Source organism: Papilio machaon, chromosome 17, assembly GCF_912999745.1.
Source record: "Papilio machaon chromosome 17, ilPapMach1.1, whole genome shotgun sequence".
NCBI lineage: Eukaryota > Metazoa > Arthropoda > Insecta > Lepidoptera > Papilionidae > Papilio > Papilio machaon.
In genome coordinates this window covers 843,254-865,021 of record NC_060002.1, presented here as the reverse complement: position 1 = coordinate 865,021, position 21,768 = coordinate 843,254, and the positions used below count along the sequence as shown (strand labels likewise).

The window sequence follows — 21,768 nt, the reverse complement described above, 5'->3', positions numbered from 1 at the left end:
TTTCAAAGTGCCATTTCATTTGATTTGTGTGTTTTTTATTTAACTGTGAGCTTTCACTGTCAAAAAAATCTGTATTAAACATGTTGTTTATCTCTTACTATCCAAAGAGAATTAGAGAGTAGACAATATTGTTTGTACAGAAGTTACAGCTGTGGAAATAAATGGTTTCATTTTTGAGGTTATGTTACGTTTATGTCTTCCCGCTTTTTTGTGTTTTAAAAATATTTTAAATAAGTAGATATTCACTTTTTATGTATTATGTTTAATTTACTATAATGAATTAGATATTTTAAATTTTATTTGGCATTTTTTATACAAATAGGAATTTTTGTAAATTTAAAATTCATTTCTGAATTATGTTTGTCTTTTTCTATAACTAAATTTAAAAGTAAAACTAAACCTAATTTATTTGTTGTTTTCATTAATTTTACACATTTTACTACTCAATGACAATATTAACCAAGCATTAATAAAAAAATCTTAAACATTTCTATACCTATATAAAACACAATTTACGCCTAATTCAATTTATCATTTACTTGGTTCAAGCAGCAAGTTTGGGCAAGTTTTTAAATTAAATAGGAAATTCTTAAATCATTTTTAGAGAGAAATTTTCTTTCCTTGTTCTATTCTTAAGGGTCCTACACATTAACAATCCGCCGGTTAGTTAGTCTGTCAGTTTCTGTATAGGGCAAGCCAAACACTCGTGGTTGGTGTTTTGGGTTCAAAACCTGTGAGAAAACTATGAGTGTGTGGTCTATTGCGGTTAACTGACAGACTAAGATCAGCCGGTGGACTGTTAATGTGTGGGACCCTTTAATGTTAGTCATATTATTGCAATCAACAGTTTTTACTCATCGAAAATTTTCATGTCTTCTTTTTCACCTTTTAGAGCGTAAGTTATTTAAGCAGAAAGTTATAGCAAATATCGCCAATAATTCGATTCTATATTCGAAGAATTAATTCCATTGTTATAATAAACTGAATAACGAGAAAAAAAATTACGAGACAACAACAAATCTCTTAAAGTAAACACATAATTTTCAATTCTCGTTAAAAGAAGTTGATTTAATTAATTTTAATTTGAACAAAGTTCTTATGTTAACGCTTCAAAATTTGTAAACGCTATAGAAGAGTGAGGCTGCTGGTGACAGATCGAGTTGAACATAAAACCATTGACAAATCGGAAAGTTTTAGACAATTAAGGATATTCACAACAGCTTTCTTTATATCAACGCGCTGCTATCTCTAAAACTTTGCATCTATTTACATATCGACGCTGGAAAGCGTAAACGCTGTAACCCCGAAAGTATGACCTTTACAGGAGAGCCAAAAAATGATAACTCGTGAGCTGATACGTCTACAAGCATGCGGTATTTAGCAATGTTGTGTAGTTGTGCTAACCTATAATAAAATCATTATCGTTTGATAATGGTTGAAATTATTAACGTGTGAAAAACATATTCGCAATTTCAAGGGTTATAGCGTTAATGCTTTCCAACGTCGATATTACTTGGAATTTAATTTTAAAACTTAATTTCTAAATGTTTCGTTATAAAAACTTACGATGCCAAGTAGGTTTATGAACAAGGAAAGTTAGTTTCCACAGTTAGTATACAATTCATAAACTAAAGTGGCCAAACTTGCTTCATTACGCACTTTATTGCCGGAATCAGAGTCGTTAAATGGTTATATAGCAGTCCCTTAGTTCAGATGTCAAATATACAACTTAAGGGCTACCTTAGTGTCTATTTAACAACTCTCCGGCAGATAAAGATCATTGTGGGAAAGGATCGTTTAAGCCAGGGATTCCTAAAGGGGGTCGATATCGAACTTAAAGCATTGCTAATTCTCACTCTGTCTTCTTCTATTGACCTAAGTCATAATGAAAAATAATAATTAGACCATTATTTGATCTTAAAAGTAGATAATTTGGCCATGGGGGGTCTGTGGAAACGGTTCATTTTGGAAAGGGGGGGTCACTTGTCCAAAATAGTTTGGGGATCCCTGGTTTAAGCCATTGAAGTGTGTTGCATTTCTGGTTGTAACGCTGTTTACTGCTTTTTTTTACTATTCCACGTAAATGTGATGTCTAATGTTGTAATTGTTAGTTTTTTTTCTTAAATTATATTTGTAAGGTTGTCTATTATTTAACAATTTTAATAACTTTATATGTTACGTTTAAAATTATTATTTTAATTTTTTTTATTTCTGTTAATGATGTCGCAACTTTACAACCTTACAAGAGTACTTTTTTATGTTCTGTGTTAATCTAATATTACGATTACCACAAAAATTGTGTATGTTTTTTTTTATAATTGTGTTGTCTCTGTACTTAATTTAATTAATATTTGGCTTATTATATTCATATTTAATACTTTCATTGTTTACAAAGGAATTTTACACATATGAAATATACGAATATATATCAAAATGAATGTTATCAAGTTGCTGGAAATAAATGTTGAAATAAATGAATTAAAAATGATCTTTTTACTACTGGCAACACTGACAAATGCCAACAAACTACCAATATCTACTCAAAAAAAAAAATCCTACTTAATCTGTTGTTTGTTTCTGTAATTTAATTTAATTTTATTTTTCTTTATGTTAGATAAAGCGGTGTTCAACGCCCTTCTCAGCCGAAGGTACCGCGTTTACCCCAATACAATCTGTGGAATAATTTAATCTATGTTCTTCATGAGTTCAAGAATATCATTTTTTGTCTATGATTAACAAATTAAAATCTACTGATGTTGTAAATAATATTTGCACGTGAAAGACGCCCCCATCGAATAATCCTGTAATGCACTCTTATTGGGTTTTTGCTTTTCCGTCGAATTCGGCTTCTAAAGGTCCTATTACACCATGTGGTTTTTTTTATATTTTTCTTAATGTTAATTACAGAGATAAAAAGTCATTATTGAAACAGATTTTTTTTTATTTCCGGTATTATCATTTTTCTTTCATAGCACAGAATACGCCCGGAATATATGAGAAAATTAAATACAATGTAACTATAAAAATTAGTTTTGTTTTGGTGTCTAAAAGATTCTTGTACAATAATTATTGATGAAGTTATTAAAGAAATACGGTTTTTTGCTTCTCCTGAAAAATTTCATTTTACCTATTACGGGGTTATTCGGTAGGGGCGTCGATATGACATTGAAGTATTATTCTCAACCTTTTTTTAGATCAATTATGTTCCCTTAAATCCACCACTGGCACACTCACAGTCGTTTAATGACAACTAAAAGTTTCTTAATGAAAAAGATAACCTACACTAAGGATTGATTTAAGTATGCAAAAAACTCTGAGTTTGTCAGTTAAACCTTACAGTGATTTAACATTAACTATAATATTCCTACTAAATCATTTTGGAGTAAATAATATTTTTAATCATATAAATTGGTGTTAAAATGTTTCTTTGTGGCGAAATTCATTCTATGTTATATGTACATTGGGTTGTATATGTTTATCAATTATGTGTTATGTCCTTTTAGTAAAAAAAAAGCTTATGTAAGGAGAAAGGAAGAAGTTAACTGTGACGTAAGTATTATAGTGTTACTACTGCATAAAAAGATGTTGCCCTATCGAAAAATCTAATGGCACATTCAATTCGGAAAAGATTACTGAACTACTGAGGGGCTCAGAGCTTATCCTAAGTTAGGGGTGACTAGGCCATAGTCAACCATAGCCTAGTGCGGGTTGACTTCACACATATCATTAAATTTCTTTACAGATATGTACAGCATCACGATATTTTCCTTCACCGTAAGATCGTCAAATTGTATATATGTTAATCTAAAATCGAAAGTTATATTGGTACATAGCAGGATTCGAACCTAGGACGTGTACATTACAAGTCAAGTGCCCCCTGAGCTACCGACGCTCCATTAACTACTCAAACTTATAGTAAAAGCTGATACCTATCTAATAATGAAAATCCGCTGCTTTGAATATATTAAAGGTTATTCAGATACGTATTTTTATGTATCTGTTAAAAAATAAAATGCCCAAAGTTAAAATTTTATTTTAACTTACTACACGGTTACTTAAATTATTATCTTATGTTTTCAGTCTCGCCTCTCAGTCCGCCAATTTACAAATGGCCCAGCGCCCTCGACGCCGCCGCCCAACATTAGTGCACCAATCGTCAGCATCAAACGACCTTCTCTTGTCTAAAACATTGCATAAATATAAAAAAAAAATATCTAAAATATATATAGAAATTTTATATCCTTTTAATTTTAATAATTCGTATCTTAAAAAGAAGTAAAACTTACAAAATATACTTTGTGTGTATTTTATCGATGTGTTCTTTTACCTATATACAAATATAAGCTGTTTAACCGAACAAGAGTATTTCATTTCTCCTTCACCTTTATAGTAATTCTAAAAAAGCACGAATATTTTTGACAATCGCCTTCGTATCGTAATTATAAAGTACTAGCTCTGGCCCGCGACTTCGCCCGCGCGGCATTAAAAAAAACTTTATTAGTAGCCTATGTGTTCTTCCAGAGTATGTTCTACATCAGTGCCAAATTTCATCAAGATCCGTTGAGCTGTTCCGGAGATAACTTCAAACAAACATCCATCCATCTAAACATTCGCATTTATAATATTAGTAAGATGTAATGTTGCATATGAGATTTTTGATGTTCTTTACGCTTGATACTGCACAAATTTTAATAAAAATTTAGTCGTTGATACGATGGCGAGGGTTAGTAGTATGTAGTATGGTGCTAGGCCCAATGTACTTATCTAAGGCCAGAATTAAAACACGGCTGCTACCATGGCTACTATCAAGAAACCAAAACCAGCATTTAACGGATAAATGATTAATTAAAATTTTACCGCAGCTTGTAATTTCAAAAAACAAAATATGATCTCTTGACTCTACTTTTTTAAACTATCAAAAGTATATATTTTTTAACATGCTTAAAAAAAACTCTAAATAGTTCCGATTTAAATAAAATAAACAATAAAAATGACATTGTTACGTCAAAACAATATTATCTGATAACCATACACCTCCGGCTGTTGTGTAGTTTTTACAAAAATGGGCTAAAATTTGAACACAGTACCATGAATAAATCATCACTCAACATAAAATTTCTAGTAAAATCGCATGTAATTACCGTACAAAATGACAGATAATCCAAAAGAATACAAACGGCGTTCATTGACACGAACGTAAGTAATAAAAAGTATTTGAACTACTTCAATGGGAATACCTTTGTCCAGCTAACTAGAGTAGCCCATAGCCTCAAAGTGAACCTTGGCCTCCAAAAATATATCCACCTTGTGCGGTCCCTGCGCCATCTGGGCCCAGTCTAATGCCCAATTTACATTATTCCAGTCCAGGGATCGATATTTACGCTGGATTAGAACGGGAAAAATTTAAAACCCACACTGAGATGCACTGTTTAGTTCCAGTGTGGGTATTGTTCCACTTGAGTTCGTTTCGATTTATACAAACTGAGTAGTTGTAAAGTTTGATTGAGCTTTATCTACTTTCTAACGCTAAGTTTATAAGAATTGACATTATCATGAGTTTAAGCGCTATTAGTCTCATTGATAACAAGACATTCGTCTAGAGATACACGAGAGGGGCGAAGTCGCACTCGCTTCGCGAGCATGCCGGCGCCTCCGCCGCAGACGGGGCCCATGCCGGGTGACAACCAGCCAAACGTTGCCTACCAGCGTGTCTCCGTGCACGGCATGCACGCCAGTGGGGTTAGTTTTCCACATTTTGCTACAATATATATAATAAGATTATTGCAGATGCGTTGCCTAACTTTAATCGACAGAGGAGAGACGCAAAATCCTCTGCAAAATCCACGTTCTTGTTATAAGAAAAGGGTGGGAAGGGAAAGAGGGTTAAAATTTACCCTCCGGCACGCACACTCATCTGACGAAACGTGAAATTTCTTCCTGTCTTTTGTGTGGTCCTGATGAGCATTTTACCGTTTGAGCCGTCCCATTTGTGCAACAGAAGTTACTGCGGGCATCTACCAACTCTCGAATGACACCTCACACGTCAAAGTCGGTTGAGTTGCTCAGGCTCTAGGCAAAGCCGTCACAAAGAAATAAATACAAGTTAGATCATTTCCAATAATTGACTACTTACGGTAAGGAAAAGAAAGATAGTACGAATATACCAGGTGCCTCTGGAAGACCTGGAGCGGTCAGCGTCGCTGCTGACGGAGGCGCTGAACTTACGGCGGCACTACATGGCCCTGGCGGGACAGTCTTTCCAACCGGACCTGGGGCACGTGCTCGCCTCAATCGACACCAACGCGCCACGCTACCATATCTCCATGAACTTCAGCAAGATACTCAAAGAGTGGGACTGTAAGTATATTTATCTTAAATCAAATTTCCTGTCCAGTAATGACGTAGGTAACAAGCATAGGGTGGGGTGACGATACTACAATAAAACTGATGACGCATGTAATATGACCGACTTCTTTATTACCTTTACTGTACAGTAAGAAAAACTAACCAAACGAAGTAAAAGACGACCCTCTCTTTTTCTATAACTTCGACAGACGATGCCGCTGAAACGTATTTGCCAAAGGAAGAAACCTCTGAGGATTTATCGTTCCCGTTCAATGTCCAATCTCGCGTCTCTCACAATCGGTCCAACACGGGAAGTGAGTAGCCCATAATAATTTAAATGAGATGAAGTTTGTACGCAGTAGATGTTGTTGTAGTCTGATATAGTCTTCATTACATTGTACTTATTACTTCCAGTGCCAGTGATCGACGAATTGGAATCAGAAGCAATCACCAAACTTCCTGAGAGCAGCAGATCCTCTGAGAGCCAAGACAGAATTCCAACCGAACCAACACAAGGTATCACTTTCATACAGTGGACTTCGCAAAATAACCAAAAGTTGTTTTTTATTTTAACAGTCTAATTGTTTTAATGTATGGAGTAGCGTAGTTTGATGACTTTCGTCATGTGGTGTGCAGAGGAGATGGATTCGTGGGCGTGTTTCACACCTCCCGACAAGCACTACGTGTTTCGTTGGTGTGAAGGCGTGATGCGCGTCTACCGCAACGAGACGGACGCGGAGGCGGCTCAGCCTCTGCCTTACGAGTGCGTTTCTTTCACTAAGTACGTCGAGGACCTGGACAAGCTCTGCGAGATGATCACCGATGGCCCTTTGTGAGAAATTTTTCAGTCTTTGTCATGATCTTTTTTTCTTCATGTTTTATTTACTACCTAACTCGTCTTTGGTAAAGTCGCAACATCGACAACACCAATCTTATTCTGAAATTTAGTTCAATTGGATATCGATAAGAATGAAGTTTTTGATTAGTACTGTGGTCGTTTGCAGGTCGTCATTCTGTTTCCGGCGCCTATGCTACCTGTTTTCTAAGTTTAAGATGCACGTGCTGCTCAACGAGATTCACGAGCAGGCGCTGCAGAAGGCCGTGCCGCACAGGGACTTCTATAACATTAGGTTTTTGCATTACTTTGCGACTTCCGAAGATGGTAGTTTATCTTCGTCTCTCTGGAAATCCTCGAATAATATAACAATGAACGTCCAGGAAGGTGGACACTCACATCCACGCGGCGTCGTGCATGAATCAAAAGCATCTTCTGCGTTTTATGAAGCGCGCGTTGCGACAGCGGCCGAGCGAGGTGGTGGCGAAGACCGGCGCGCGCACGCTCAAATCCGTCTTCGAGGAGATGCGCCTCGACGCACATGATCTCAACGTCGATCTACTTGATGTTCATGCGGTACACGTATTCATTCCGTTGATAAATTCTCAAGTATTCGTAATCTTTACTCACAACTATTTTATTGACCAGGACCGGAACACGTTTCACCGTTTCGACAAGTTCAATGCTAAATATAACCCGATCGGCGAGAGCAGACTGCGTGAGGTCTTCCTTAAGACTGACAACTATATGAACGGCTTGTATTTCGCCAGCATAATAAAGGTGATTTTAGTATTTCTCTTTACTTAAAACTCCAGAGACGTACGTTGGGACATCTTTTGACTCTACGTTGTACGTTTGCAGGAGGTTATCGGTGACCTATCAGAGGGCAAGTACACTTACGTGGAACCCCGGCTATCGATCTACTGCAAGAGAATGGACGAGTGGGCGCGTCTGGCCTCTTGGGCGCTGCGGCATGGCGTGCGCTCACCGCATGTTCGCTGGCTCGTGCAGGTGCCGCGTCTGTAGTAAGTACCATGACCCAAGACGTACTTACACGTACGAATTCATCTGTTCGGACCGGTGCGTTGTGAGATGTGATGTTGTTGAAATGTTACCTCCTACATATGTTACTGTCTCCGCAGTGACATATATCGTAACAAGAAACTCCTGAAGAACTTTCAAGAGTTCCTCAGCAACATGTTTGAGCCGCTGTTTGAGGTGTCCATCAATCCCAGCTCCAACCTTGAACTGCACCAGTTTCTTACGGTAACAACTACCTATTATACCGTTTGTAATGATTGTATTAGAAGTAGACTTTAGTTAATACTTCCCAAAAACCTATAAGTGCCTTGTCCTGGTTTCACGGGCAATTGATTTATGTAATTTTTCAAATTCAAAGCTTATTTTGCTTATAAAGAAAGATCAAGACAATTAAATCTTTGCAGCAAGTGATAGGTTTCGACAGCGTGGACGACGAATCGAAGCCGGAGAACCCTCACCCTCAGGAGTGTATGAGGCGACCCACGGAGTGGTGCGACGAGGAGAACCCGCCCTACGCCTACTACCTCTACTACATGTACGCCAATATGACTGTGCTCAACCATATACGCAGGTACGACATATATGTTTTACAGACTTTACACTATGTTGATTTACTTGACTCAGAAAATAGCAGGAAATTTTTACTAAGCCCATGTCGCTTGCTGTGCAGAGAACAAGGGATGAACACATTCGTGCTGCGTCCTCACTGTGGCGAGGCGGGCCCCGTAGCGCACCTTGCCGTCGGCTTTCTGCTCGCTGAGAACATTTCGCACGGACTTATGCTTAGGAAGGTTCGATAAACACCTGTTTTTACTTGAATAATAAAATAAACTTTTGATTTTAAAAACTGTAGAGTAGTCAAAGAAAGTTTTTTTTCTTGTGAGCCGATGTTTAGTAGTTTTGTCTGTATGTGCAGTTCCCGGTGATGCAGTACTTGTACTACTTGGCTCAGATCTACATCGCGATGTCTCCTCTGAGCAACAATTCTCTCTTCCTCCGTTACCATCGCAACCCACTACCGGAGTACTTCGCGCGCGGATTGCGCGTCACGCTTAGCACTGACGATCCATTACAGTTTCATTTCACAAAGGTAAGACGGAAAACACGAACCACGACTTGTTACTACTAGGTAATTCGTTGATTATGATTATAAAGTAATAAATATACGCAGGAGCCACTGATCGAGGAGTACAGCATCGCAGCGCAGGCGTGGAAGCTGAGTTCCTGCGACATGTGTGAACTGGCGAGGAACTCTGTTCTTATGTCGGGCTTTCCGCACGAGGTTCTATTAGTCCTAAGTTCTAGTAGTTCTAAGAAAATTAAAAAGTGGTGCATGACCAAGAAATGGTTGGGAACGCCTGATGTAGTAGCTAGCAGTATAATAAAATGTGTACAGATGAAGCAGCGGTGGGTGGGCGAGCACTACCAGCGGTCGGGCGCTGCGGGTAACGACATTACGCGCACCAACGTGCCCGACGTGCGCGTCGCCTACAGACACGAGACGTTGCTCGACGAGCTGCGCAACCTATTCGGTGTACGTTGCTCTTTTTGTTCTTCATGTTAATGTCTACAGTGTTAGTGATGCAGTATTGTACTTTGACTCGATTTTACGGTCGGATAAACATATATGACCTGGTGAGAGAGAAGCTGCGACTGGGGTAAGTTCTATCAGAAAATTGGATAGGTTTTCCGAGACACAAATAAAAACATGACAAGGCAGCTACAGTACGACAAGAATCTTATGACACTTGTGTTAAGGAGCGCTACTGAGCTCTCTTAATTTAACTTATGCTCACCGGTTCTAATAATTTTATTGATTTATATAAATAGCTGTCGAACGCGACTGCGTCCACGTGGATTTAAAAAAAAAAATATATCCATGTCTTCTTCCAGATTATGTTTTACATCTGTGCCAAATTTAATCTAGATCTGTTGAGCCGTTCTGGAGATACCTTCAAACAAACATCCATCCATCTAAACATTCCCATTTATAATATTAGAAATATTGTCTATGCATATCTTTGTCTCGGCGAAATGAGAGATGTCATTTTTTTGTTCCAGGAATTGGGTATGAAATAAAAGAAGCCATCGGAATAACTATAAATATATTTACAATGAAATAAAAAACAAACAGATAATAAAATGTACATATCCATTTAATACATTATACACTAGCAACTATTCTTCTTATTTAAAAAAAACATTGTCACTAGCGCCATCTATAATTAATTTCCTAGTAAATAAAAGCGCCATCTATATGTGATTTATTGAAACTCCAAAGTTTCTAGAAACCGGTAACGTGTTTGAGTGCTTTGTGCTCGTCGTGCGGAGACATGCGGCGATGCGCGCGCAGCTCCATACTGAAGCTGGCTAAGCCTGAACTCAACGAGCGCAGCGCAGACGAGTAGCCCAACAACTCCGATAATGGCGCTATGCACTCTATCACCTAAACAATCAATAAATTTAGGCATAGTAACGTAATTAAAAACTAAAAGATCTACATTTAGCACATCATCATCAGCTCACTAGACCCACTGAGGGGCTCGGAGCCTACCTCAGGTTAGGGGTGACTAGGCCATAGTCAACCACAGCCAAGTGCGGGTTGACTTCACATATATCATTGAATTTCTTCTCAGATATGTGCAGCATCAAGATGTTTTCCTTCATCGTAAGAACGTCAGATAAATGTGCATATGTAAATTGAAAAACACATTGGTACATGACGGGATTCGAACCCAGGACCTGCAGATTGCAAGTCAAGTGCTTAACCCCTGATGATCCATTTAGCACAGTGTTTCTTAAAGTGGGCGATAACGCCCCCTTGGGGGCGTTTGAAACCTAGAGGGCGTTAAGGGGCTCAAAAAAATATGGGTAATGAAATTGTGGTTTTTAAGTTTTAGGAGTGTGTAAAAAATGGGGGGCGCTGAAAATAATTGATTTTCAAAGGGGGCGGTAAAAGAAATAAGTTTGATTTTTTTTTATATTACAAGTTGGCAAACGAGCAAGCGGCCACATAAATTCGCCGAAATGGCGAAGCGACCGTTTCCCATAGACATTCGCAATTGCGGAAGCGTTGCCTTTGGCGAAGGAGGAAACGCACAAAAAGAGAATATTTAACCTTCCTATGCATCTCCTCCTCCATGAAATCAACCTCTCCTTTCTCATCCTTTCCTTATAAGAAAAGGGTGGGAAGGGAAAGAGGACTAAAATGAGTCCTCCAGCTCCACACTCATCAGACTGTACTTGGAATTACTTCCACTTGACACCAATCTTCTGTAAGGTCGTGGTATTTCACTGAGCGAGACCAATTCCTGCAACTGTTGTTGCTGGCGTCTACCACTGTTAAATCACTGATTTAGCATGATAAATCTACACTAAGGGTTATCTCTGAGTGTTGCATACTTTGTTGTCCTGTCTGGTGTGTATTTGCTGTACGTCAGCGCGACGTCGTGCGAGGTCTGCGGTGACCCGCGCCGAGTGACTCTCCGGCACCACCACCTGCAGCGACATCATCGGCTCCAGTACTGCTGACTGCGCCTCCTCGAACACCTGCACAACACATACAAGTCCAACATCTGCATTCACAAATATTTATGCACCTGGACTGGAATAAAGATCATTAAATGACGTCACAAAATTATTCTTCTGTCTGTCAGATTAACGTAACTCTTCTGTTTTATTCCACAACTAGTGTTCGCCTGTGACTTTGTCAGCGTAGAATTAAAAAAAGGTAAAAAGTAGCCTATAACATTCCAGTCAAAGTCCCGTCAAAATCGGTCCAAACGTTCCGGAGATTACCCGGAACAAACGCGGTTTTACGGACAGACAGACAATATTTTTTTTCCGTTAGCAGCAAAGGAAATACATCATGTGTACGAAATATGATTTTTTTTTCAATTTTAAATACAGACATTACAATTTTATATATAACTAGCTGTCGCCTGCGACTCCGTCTACGCGCAGTTAAAAAAAACTTAACAGGGGTATGAAAAATAGATGTTGGCCGATTCTCAGACCTACTGAATATGTTCACAAAATTTCATGAGAATCGGTCAAGCCGTTTCGGAGAAGTTTAACCACAAACACCGCGACACGAGAATTTTATATTTAAAACTAGCTTTTACCCGCGACTCCGTCCGCGCGGAATAAAAAATAGAAAAGGGGGTAAAAATTATCCTTTGTCCGTTTCCTAGTTCTAAGCTACCTGCCCACCAATTTTCAGTCAAATCGATTCATTCGTTCTTGAGTTATAAATAGTGTAACTAACACGACTTTCTTTTATATATATAGATAGATAGATAGATAAGAGTAACTAACTGTTACTAAGTAATTACTATCTCTGTGTTTAAAAAAAAAATAAGACGAGTGATAAGATTTTCTATATTCATGTTTCAACTATCAAATCTCACAGCAAAATACTCTGTGTAATGGAATGTGTAGTTGTGTTGAGAGTACCTTGCGCAGACATTGCACCACTGCGGCCCCCACCACTGAGTCAGAGGTACCCCTCCCCAGCTCCAGCCAGTGCAGCGTCACCTGAACGTCTACCAGCTGCATGTAACAAGTTATCAAAGTATTGCTAAGGTAAAATTAATGTTTCCCGTTGGGTCGTTCGGAAAAAATCCCAACAGTCCGATTGAAGAAATTGTATACTATAAGAAATAAGGAAATAGAACTCAAATTAAAAGTAAGTACAAAATTGAATGGTAAACTCTCTCTCTCTCTAGGTTCCTCTCCATTGTTCCGGTGCCTTCTTAGGAGATCTCGGAACCTTCTTCGATTGCACTCGAGGCTGATCACCGAGGGTGTTTTAGTGGGTCTAATCCCACATAACCCTGTCTTCCCCCCTAGAGACAGATTTATCTTTCGAAGATCCCCTCCCCGACACCAAAAAAAAGGTGCTTCTCCATTAAGTTGACCGAAGGGGTTTTAGTGGGTCAAACCCCACATAACCCTGTCTTCCCCTCAGAAAGCATCTTTCGAAAATTTCCCCCCCCCCCCGATATAAAAAAGGTGCCTCTCCATTAATGAAGGTTGGCCGTCAGTTCACTAAGTCAGTAACTCACTGGACAGCCAAGTTTGGGTCCATGTTGTAGAGCTGCGCGTACTCCTTGCTGTAGAGCGGACAACGTGCGCGGGTGTACGTGCGACAGATTGGCCGCGCTCTCACCACTCTTGTCCAGTCTATGCACAACACAACAAATTTAGTCAAAACTAACAGTCACCTGGAATTTCAGCCTAGAAAAAAATAGACTATAACATTCCCGCATCCATCAGCTACTTTTCAGTCAAAGTTCTGTCACAATCGGTCCACTCGTTCTGGAGATTACCAGGAACAAACGAGGACTTGCCAACAGACTTTTTTGTTGGATGAAAAATGTTTTTTTTTGTCGTTATTACATACAGACACTCCAATTTTATAAATATATATAGACTACCTATCGACCGCGACTTCGTCAACGAGAAATTAAGAAATAGCCTAAATTCGAACCAATTATTTACTTAAGAATTTTATCTTGTGAGATTCCCTTCACAGTCTTAGCAGACATGGTGACCTTGACCGCCTGCCGCACGCTGCCGATCTTGCGGTCTACATCCAGGGTGGACTTGGCTTCCCCCAGCAGCTGCTCCCGGTACGCGATCTGAAGCTCGCCCAGCTCCACATCTATCTTATACTCCCTGATGATGCGCTCTTTGATTATCTCCAGATGGAGTTCACCCATACCTAGATAAAAAAAAATGTAGACACAAGTTTAGTTTGTCACAGTCACAGTAGACATATACGTCTTTTCATATATCGTATCGGCTCAAGGTCATAATTCCGAGCCGCTAAGATATATGACGACTTCTTTACCAGCAAGCACCAGCTGGCCGGTCTCATCGTCTGTGGAGACGCGAAGACTGGGGTCCTCACGCTGCAGCTCTGCCAACGCCGTCTCCAGCGCGCTCTGGTACGCAGCGCTGGGTGGCTCGATGGAGCACAGGAATACAGGCTCCGGGACTGTAGTACCTGTTGTTAAAGAGACAACATCAAATAGAAGAATACATCATCATCAGCTCACTATACGTCCCCACTGAGGGGCTCGGAGCCTACCCCGAGTTAGGGGTGACTAGGTCAACCACGCTGGTTAAGTGTGGGTTGACTTCACACATATCATTGAATTTCTTCTCAGACATGTGCAGCATCACGATGTTTTCCTTCACCGTAAGAACGTCGGTTAAATGTACATATGTAAATCGAAAAACACATTAGTACATGGCGGGATTAGAACCCAGGACCTGCAGATTGCAAGTCAAGTGCTTAACCCCTGAGCCACTGACGCTCCTAAAAAAAAAAAGAATACAATATTGATAAAATTTTATGAAAATTACATAACCTTCATATTTACAAAATATCAGAGAACCTAGGATAATTTAGACCAACAGATTATATAATAGTGAAATATTAAAAATGGTTAACAGAATCCGTAACAAACTACATAATCAAGCCATTCTATCTAATTACTCTGTCAATTATTCGTTTGTCACCTTGATATAAAAAAAGACAAGTAGAGTCAACAAAAACAATTTAATCTGGAGCCTAAAAAATAAACTATAACCCTCATTAACCATCAGACCTTACTTACCAATCCCAAGCAAGACTTCAGCGAGTTCCTCAGTGCTGGGCTGAGTATCGAGGGTCTTTAGTCGCTGGAGTGCGCTGGGCAGCATCAGGTCCTCAGCGCCTGACTCCTGCAGCCAGCGCGCTAGTTGACTGCGTGCGCGTTTGGCGGACGTGTGTGTCGATGTTACCAGATCTCCAGTCATGGTAGTCTGGGTAACAAGTGTTACAAGAAGGAAAAATAATAAGATTATAAATAACTAGCTTTTACCCGCGACTCCGTCCGCGCGGAATAAAAAATAGAAAACGAGGCTAAAATTATCCTATGTCCGTTTCCTGGTTCTAAGCTACCTGCCCACCAATTTTCAGTCAAATCGATTCAGCCGTTCTTGAGTTATAAATAGTGTAACTAACACGACTTTCTTTTATATATATAGATAGATGGAATTAACAGCGATTTTAGTAATTTTTCAGACATTTGTGTAGAAAGGTTGGACACCCTATATTATTTAGGATTTTGTCTCAGTATTAATAGGTACACTCTCGTTTGGAAAAGCCTAACAAAAACCGGAAAACCGTTTATTTTGGCCGGACACGCAATTCAAAAGCCTACCTATGTCCGGCTTTATCCGGACGCATGGCAACGCTAGTGATGTAGAAGTTAAAGACTGACCTTGAGCGAGCTGACAACAGCAATGTTCCCCGCAGTGACCTTGTCCACCGGCCGGTACTCGTCAGCCAGCGCCACATACAGTGATCCTGTCTGGTCAACTTTGTTAATATTATTTTGACAAATTTACATCGCAAACATTTTATTGCTACAAATACGCATTTACCAAAGCTTTGTCGATAGCCTTGTGACGTCACACGTCTATGGTCTGTTCAAAAAAGGTTACATAAATCGTTGGTGCAATAAATTTGTTATTGTTTTACCTTTCGCCCGTGACTCAGTTTGTGGAGAATTGAAAAAAACTTTATTAGTAGTCTATGTTTTTTTTAGACTATGTTCTACATCTATGCCTTACCTTCTAATAAATATCCATCCATCCATTCAAACATATCGCATTTATAATATTAGTAAGATAATATACATTATTTAGTTAATTTTTAAGAAAAGCGTAAGCCACAAATGAGTTTCGGAGACGGAGACAAAGAAGTCTGGACATTGTACTGACCTGCTCACTCTTCTCTCTTGCCAGGTTGTATATCTTCTGTCCCTTTTCAATTTCACCACTGTACAGCCTTAGGAATGTTAACACACCTCTCTGGTCATCATGCTGAACCTTAAAGGTCCTAGCGGCTAAATCGGAACCAAAGCTTTTGTAAATTCTATTACATTCTAAAGGAGATGGTAAATAAGATACTATAGAATCCATTAAAGTCTGAACGCCAATATTTTTGTAAGAACTACCACATAAAATAGGAAATCCACTCATTTTTAATGTGCACCGTCTAATAGCGTCATTTATCTGTGGAATTTCAATATTGTCCAATGAATCTTTTTGTATTATTATATCTGCTAACTGATCATCCAATGAGGAAAGAGTATCAATCAGTTGTCTATGGCTATTCATTATTTTTTCCCAATATTTCCCATCCTGTTTCTCTGCAAGTTTTCGTCGAACATAATTCTGTCCTCTGCCCTGCGTCCATATTACTTCTTCGCATGTCACTAAATCAATCAGACCTGGAAGTAACAATATTTTCACTAATTATAGCTCTTTTATCACAAGACATATCACAAATTTTCCTTCAAGAAAAGAGCGTTATTCCACTGGTGTCAGATTAATTGACTTTAGACGAGAATTTTGTATAATACTGTACCAATAAGTTTTCCCTCTTTAGTAACAGGTGCATGTATCATGAGAGGCGTGGCTTGTAGCTTCTCCCGCACAGATCTGATACAGCTGTTCACATCTGCATCACTCCTGTCCATTTTGTTAAGGTACAGTATGCGAGGGACTCGGTATCCACTTGCCTGTCTCCAGACTGTCAGTGTTTGAGCCTCCACACCTGAAAGTTAATCATAACTTAAAAAATCTTACTTAAATCTTAAACATTTCCTTAGTTATTAAATTGTTTAAACTTTCGTGAGACATCATAATTAATTAATTAAGAAATGGCTTAACTCACGTTTTGATCGTCCGCGCTATGGCCCGCAGTGCGAGACGCGACGCGACCGCGAAGTCCTCGAATTAAACACTCGCCCTGAAGATGGACCCCCGATAGGTCCGAAACTAGTTGGTGCCGCCACCGGACGATCAAAACGTGAGTTAAGCCGTTTCTTAATTAATTAATTTCCTTAGTTGTATATAACAAACAAAAGTCTTAACAAGAGTTAAAGAACTCTTTAAAGTTAAGTTAGTAAATATATAATATGGGGTTATAAAATAATGCCTATATTAAAACGAATCCTTGTGCACAGTATCTCTTTAGCATACTTTTTCCTTATACTTCACTCACTAAAAATATCATTCAACTCTTGCATTCATCTGTAGGGTTTGAATCCTGCTATGGAGCAATGTGACCTATGGCCTAGTCACCCTTAACTTAGGGTAGGTATCGAGCCCCTCAAGGGGGACGTTTAGTGAGCTGATGATGATGTTTAGAGATATTACCAGCTGAAGCATCCAAGACTATAACAGCACCATCTAACACAGCCAGACTCTGCTCAACCTCCATGGTGAAGTCAATGTGCCCCGGTGTGTCAATTAAATTGATTTGTGTGCCATGCCAGGGGAAGGATACAGCAGCCGCTACAAAACAAGTTAATTAATAGATAAATGTTTATAGTATGTTGCTTGTATATTTAAATTAACAACAACTGTTGAAAATAGAATGTAGTTGAAATAGTCTATGTAATATTTGTGTATAAGATTGAAACTGGAATTCTTCTATTTTTTATTTCAAGATATAAACCAATTTCAGTAGATGTGATGGATGGGTACAAAGAATCTTGTCTTATTTAACAAATATTCACTGCAACTTATACATATTTCAGACACAATTAATTTGGGATATCGATTGTCACATAGAAAGACAGGTGGTTCATTCAGAATCTCTTCAATTTTTTTTTATAGTGTACATTTTATTGTATTTTAATATCATAATTGTTTTATCTTACATGTGATTGTAATTCCTCTCCGTCTCTCCTGCTCCATGTAGTCAGTGACCGTGTTACCATGATGCACTTCGCCCATAGACCGTATAGTCCCGGAGTAGTACAGCATACGTTCAGTGGTTGTAGTTTTGCCTATGTTTAAAAACAAATTTGTAACATGAGCACATACAAGTTAAATTAGGTAAAAATATAATCAAATTCAGTCTAGATTTATTATTTACGATAAAATTTATTTAATTCTTAACCCTATTTAATCTGAACATAGGTTATTTTCCTAACCTGCATCTATATGTGCTAATATTCCAATATTCCTAATCTTTTCGATTTTCGTCTCGTATTCAAAATTAGAAGAATACTTTCGGGTTGGGACATTTTTAAAAAACTTTTTGTAATAATTAAAAATGCAATAACTTCTCATATTGTCATAATATTATGTAAACAACGTAAACAAAATGTTTTCTAATGTCAGTGTCAATTTGCCACTGTCAGTTGTTTACGTTGTTTATTTTTCAACCCTCGCAAACCTCGCAAAGAGTAATTACAAAAAGCAAAACCTATTATAAAAACGCAAAAATGGTTCAAAAAAATCTTTATGATTTAGAATAAAATAATAAATTACAATAACAATAATATAATAAAATGTTTAACGAGCCTAGCAAGATAATATTATTCACAATTGTATTAGATTCCCAGACAGATACAATATAATTTTTTTTGAGAAATCTTATGCCAGCTTTGTCAATTTTACCATCATTACAAATCCTTGTATGTTTTAAAATTTTGATTGTAGTACATGTTTTACTTAAACTAGCTTCATTTTTTTTTGCGCTTTTTAGATATATTTTCTTTGTTTACCACTTTCAATTGTTATTTTTAAATTTGAATCTGGCCATAAAATTTAAGTCAAAAAGAATTTTAAAATTAAAAAAAAAACAAAAGCTAATATCCCGCCATTTTAAATTCAAAGTATTTTGCCCCATTCAGCAATCGTTAAAACTTATCCAAAACATTTTTATTTACTACAATGGATATCGATGATATTACAAAGTTTGCAAATAGTAGAAGAATAGCCACGGATGCAGACAAGTTACGGGAGAAAGTCACTAAAGAAAAGGAAAAAATTATAAAGTTAAAGGTAGGGTTTCGTAAACTGTGAATTTTCACTACCGCAACATTTGTTTAAAAAACATTGTTACATATTGACGTTCAGTATGTTTTTGTATGTTGAACATATACATGATTTACTTTATTATTTCTTCGTTGTTTTAAAAAAAAAACACTTTTAAAATTAATCTTAGCTCTTATTGATTAAATAAATCTTTTGAAACGGCAAATGAAGTGATGGTCATTGTAATCAACCATTGTAAAGGTTGCTCAAGACACCGCGTACTGGGAATTGAAGGAGAAGTTGCAGCAAGTGCAAGACAACCATGAGAGACTGCAGCAGAACATGGCTGAGGTGCATATGCAGCATGAGGCCGCCAACGCTAAGTACCAGGAAGAGCTGAGACATCGACCTGAGATACTCAACAAGTAATTTTTTATTCATAGTTTTTAAAAAAATGACAAAAACTAAGCGAAAACGATTTATTTCTTATTCTACTGTCACTTATCAAGCTTCTTGCCTTTTCCTGGTTCTTTACACCTTCCTTCAGGTTCTTCAGGTTGACATAATGGGAACCATTAATTCCTTTGTATGCTAAGTGTTTATATCGCGGTCGTGCAGACTGTCAACCACGCGTAAGATCTGCGACGTGCTGCAAGAGTCGAGCGAGCGGCTGCAGGAGACGCTGTCGCGCTGCAAGGCGGACGGCGCCACGCTGTACACAGCATTCAACAGGTCCGCGGAGCAGCTACGGGAGATGCGCCATAAGCAGGTGCAGCAGGACGAGAAGGTCAAACATCAGGTTGAAGCCCTGCAAGAGAAAGGTTTCATTTCTTGCTTATATCTTGATAGTTTAACAACTTGCATAGGGAGTCTGCTATAGGGACCGCGAATGGGGATACAAAAAAAATTCGGAAGCATTGCAGTAAACTTATATCAGTGATTGTCAAACTTAACTCTTTCACCCCCCCTAACTTTTATTCAGCCCTAAACTTAAAAACCACAATTTCATTACTTTAATTAATTTCAATGCCCCCCATTTTTTGGGCCCCTTATCGCTCCCTCCTAGGTTTCAAACGCGCCCAAGGGGGCGTTATCGCCCACTTTGGGAAACACTTGACTTATATGATGAAATTTAAATAAAGGTTACATATTATAAAAACAATGTTTTAAAATACGTGAAGTGTCGATGTCGAGCAACCACTTCAGCAAGCTGGTTGAATACCTGACGAGCGCGAAGCAGCAGGTGGATGGTGAGCTAACGGAAGTGCGCGCGCAGCTCGCGACCGCTAACGCCCGCAACAACGACCTGCTCACCGCCCTCGGTGATAGCAACAGGGAACTAGACAAGCACAAATATGAGATGGACAGGGTAAGGATGTTGATTTCATATAACTTAGACAGTTCACAATGATACGTACATACAGCCCAAGGATAAAATCTATATATATAAAAGAAAGTCGTGTTAGTTACACTATTTATAAATCAAGAACGGCTGAATCGATTTGACTGAAAATTGGTGGGCAGGTAGCTTAGAACCAGGAATAGGACATAGGATAATTTTTACCCCGTTTTCTATTTTTTATTCCGCGCGCACGGAGTCGCGGGTAAAACCTAGTAAGAAATAAAACTACGATGAAGACTAACTTGAAACATGTTCTAGCACCGCGAGTCATATCTTACCAAAACAAATTTATTATAGTTCATAATTCTGGTAATTCTTTTCGAGTTGTTTTTTTCCTTTACGTAATAAAATATACAAATGATTATAGAAAGATGATATGATAACGCATCTTCAACGTGAAATGAAGAGACACGCAGATGAATACAACATCCAAACCTGCAACGCGAACAAAACCCTCGCACAGAAAGATAAAGAGTGAGTCCTTAAGTATTATTTACTTATTCATAAGAATAAATTCGGATTTCTTTATGCAGTCTTGGGAATCGGTCCAGATTTATATCGTCCAGTTTATTGCTAAAGTACAATTTTAGGTTGGAGTCATGGTCGAGCGTCGGTGGCTCAGGGGTTAAGCACTTGACTTGCAAGCTGCATGTCCTGGGTTCGAATCCCGCCATGTACCAATGTGTTTTTCGATTTACATTTATCTGACGTTCTTACGATGAAGGAAAACATTGTGATGCTGCACATATCTGAGAAGAAATTCAATGATATATGTGAAGTCAACCCGCTATGGGTCAGCGTGGTTGACTATGTCCTAGTCACCCTTAACTTGGTGTAGGCACCGAGCCCCTCAGTGGGTCTAGTGAGCTGATGATGACAATTTCAGGATCCAAGAAGCAATAGATGCTGTTCAATCTCTCAAGCAAGCGTTGATGAACCAAGAACAATTTATAAAGAGCGTGAGCGACGAGAGAAACTCACTGCAAGAGAAGGTGGCTGACTTGGAGGAGGAGCAGCAGCGTCTGGTGGCTGCTATGGAGGCACTTAAGATGCAGATGCAGGTAATGTACATAGAGAACCGAAGGTCTAACGCGACATGAATTTTTGAAAGAGTATGTAAAAGTACTCGGAGAAGAAATTTAAGTACTTGTAGCTTGCAAATCTGTCCGTGTGCAGTTAAAAAAACTTGATAGAAGTATGAAAAATAGTCACCGGTTCTCAGACTTACTAAATATGCATATAAAATTAAAAAAAAACATAACCAAACATTGAGTCAAGAGAATTTTTTATATATAAGATTTTGTTACAGGATACA

The 21,768-nt window shown here is 38.4% G+C and overlaps 4 protein-coding genes across 4 annotated transcripts in view; 3 read left to right on the top strand and 1 right to left on the bottom strand.

Annotated features, from left to right (window-relative positions):
• LOC106708618 (AMP deaminase 2) overlaps nucleotides 1-4,221 on the top strand; it is a 28,718-nt gene extending 24,497 nt beyond the window's left edge. The window contains exon 17 of the mRNA XM_045681734.1: nucleotides 4,081-4,221. Within this exon, the coding sequence (XP_045537690.1) occupies nucleotides 4,081-4,185 (105 nt within the window). The 3' untranslated portion in view covers nucleotides 4,186-4,221. The remainder of the gene's footprint in view (nucleotides 1-4,080) is intronic.
• Nucleotides 4,222-4,997: 776 nt separating this feature from the next.
• On the top strand, nucleotides 4,998-9,991 carry LOC106708814 (AMP deaminase 2). The gene is made up of 17 exons (XM_045681977.1): nucleotides 4,998-5,196; nucleotides 5,601-5,739; nucleotides 6,168-6,357; nucleotides 6,555-6,659; nucleotides 6,760-6,861; nucleotides 6,982-7,177; nucleotides 7,350-7,475; nucleotides 7,564-7,756; nucleotides 7,829-7,960; nucleotides 8,042-8,205; nucleotides 8,323-8,446; nucleotides 8,626-8,792; nucleotides 8,892-9,012; nucleotides 9,138-9,311; nucleotides 9,393-9,503; nucleotides 9,618-9,755; nucleotides 9,938-9,991. The coding sequence occupies exons 1-17, from the start codon at nucleotides 5,150-5,152 to the stop codon at nucleotides 9,989-9,991; spliced, it is 2,283 nt and encodes a 760-aa protein (XP_045537933.1). The 5' UTR covers nucleotides 4,998-5,149.
• Nucleotides 9,992-10,439: 448 nt separating this feature from the next.
• LOC106708661 (ribosome-releasing factor 2, mitochondrial) lies at nucleotides 10,440-18,376 on the bottom strand. The gene is made up of 13 exons (XM_014500198.2): nucleotides 18,223-18,376; nucleotides 17,947-18,075; nucleotides 17,441-17,578; nucleotides 16,647-16,835; nucleotides 15,998-16,509; nucleotides 15,496-15,585; nucleotides 14,848-15,034; nucleotides 14,076-14,231; nucleotides 13,724-13,946; nucleotides 13,288-13,405; nucleotides 12,677-12,772; nucleotides 11,624-11,770; nucleotides 10,440-10,667 (listed from the first exon to the last, which is right to left on the bottom strand). Exons 1-13 carry the CDS (start codon nucleotides 18,359-18,361, stop codon nucleotides 10,506-10,508), a joined length of 2,286 nt encoding a protein of 761 aa, XP_014355684.2. The 5' UTR covers nucleotides 18,362-18,376; the 3' UTR covers nucleotides 10,440-10,505.
• Nucleotides 18,377-18,896: 520 nt separating this feature from the next.
• LOC123721895 (restin homolog) lies at nucleotides 18,897-21,553 on the top strand. The gene is made up of 6 exons (XM_045681976.1): nucleotides 18,897-19,078; nucleotides 19,313-19,476; nucleotides 19,670-19,872; nucleotides 20,233-20,420; nucleotides 20,821-20,927; nucleotides 21,340-21,553. The coding sequence occupies exons 1-6, from the start codon at nucleotides 18,968-18,970 to the stop codon at nucleotides 21,551-21,553; spliced, it is 987 nt and encodes a 328-aa protein (XP_045537932.1). The 5' UTR covers nucleotides 18,897-18,967.
• Nucleotides 21,554-21,768: the final 215 nt, after the last annotated feature.

Excerpts from the sequence above, each read along its gene's own strand:
- LOC106708814 (XM_045681977.1), top strand. The coding sequence starts at position 5,150 with ATGACAGATAATCCAAAAGAATACAAACGGCGTTCATTGACACGAAC. Across the intron at positions 5,740-6,167 it reads ACGGCATGCACGCCAGTGGG|GTGCCTCTGGAAGACCTGGA; the intron begins GTTAGTTTTCCA and ends CGAATATACCAG. Across the intron at positions 8,447-8,625 it reads AACTGCACCAGTTTCTTACG|CAAGTGATAGGTTTCGACAG; the intron begins GTAACAACTACC and ends AAATCTTTGCAG.
- LOC106708661 (XM_014500198.2), bottom strand. The coding sequence starts at position 18,361 with ATGAGAAGTTATTGCATTTTTAATTATTACAAAAAGTTTTTTAAAAAT. Across the intron at positions 17,579-17,946 it reads GAGAGGAATTACAATCACAT|CGGCTGCTGTATCCTTCCCC; the intron begins GTAAGATAAAAC and ends CTTGTTTTGTAG. Across the intron at positions 15,586-15,997 it reads CAAGAGAGAAGAGTGAGCAG|ACAGGATCACTGTATGTGGC; the intron begins GTCAGTACAATG and ends AAAGTTGACCAG.
- LOC123721895 (XM_045681976.1), top strand. The coding sequence starts at position 18,968 with ATGGATATCGATGATATTACAAAGTTTGCAAATAGTAGAAGAATAGCC. Across the intron at positions 19,477-19,669 it reads CGACCTGAGATACTCAACAA|ACTGTCAACCACGCGTAAGA; the intron begins GTAATTTTTTAT and ends GCGGTCGTGCAG. Across the intron at positions 19,873-20,232 it reads TGAAGCCCTGCAAGAGAAAG|TGTCGATGTCGAGCAACCAC; the intron begins GTTTCATTTCTT and ends AAATACGTGAAG.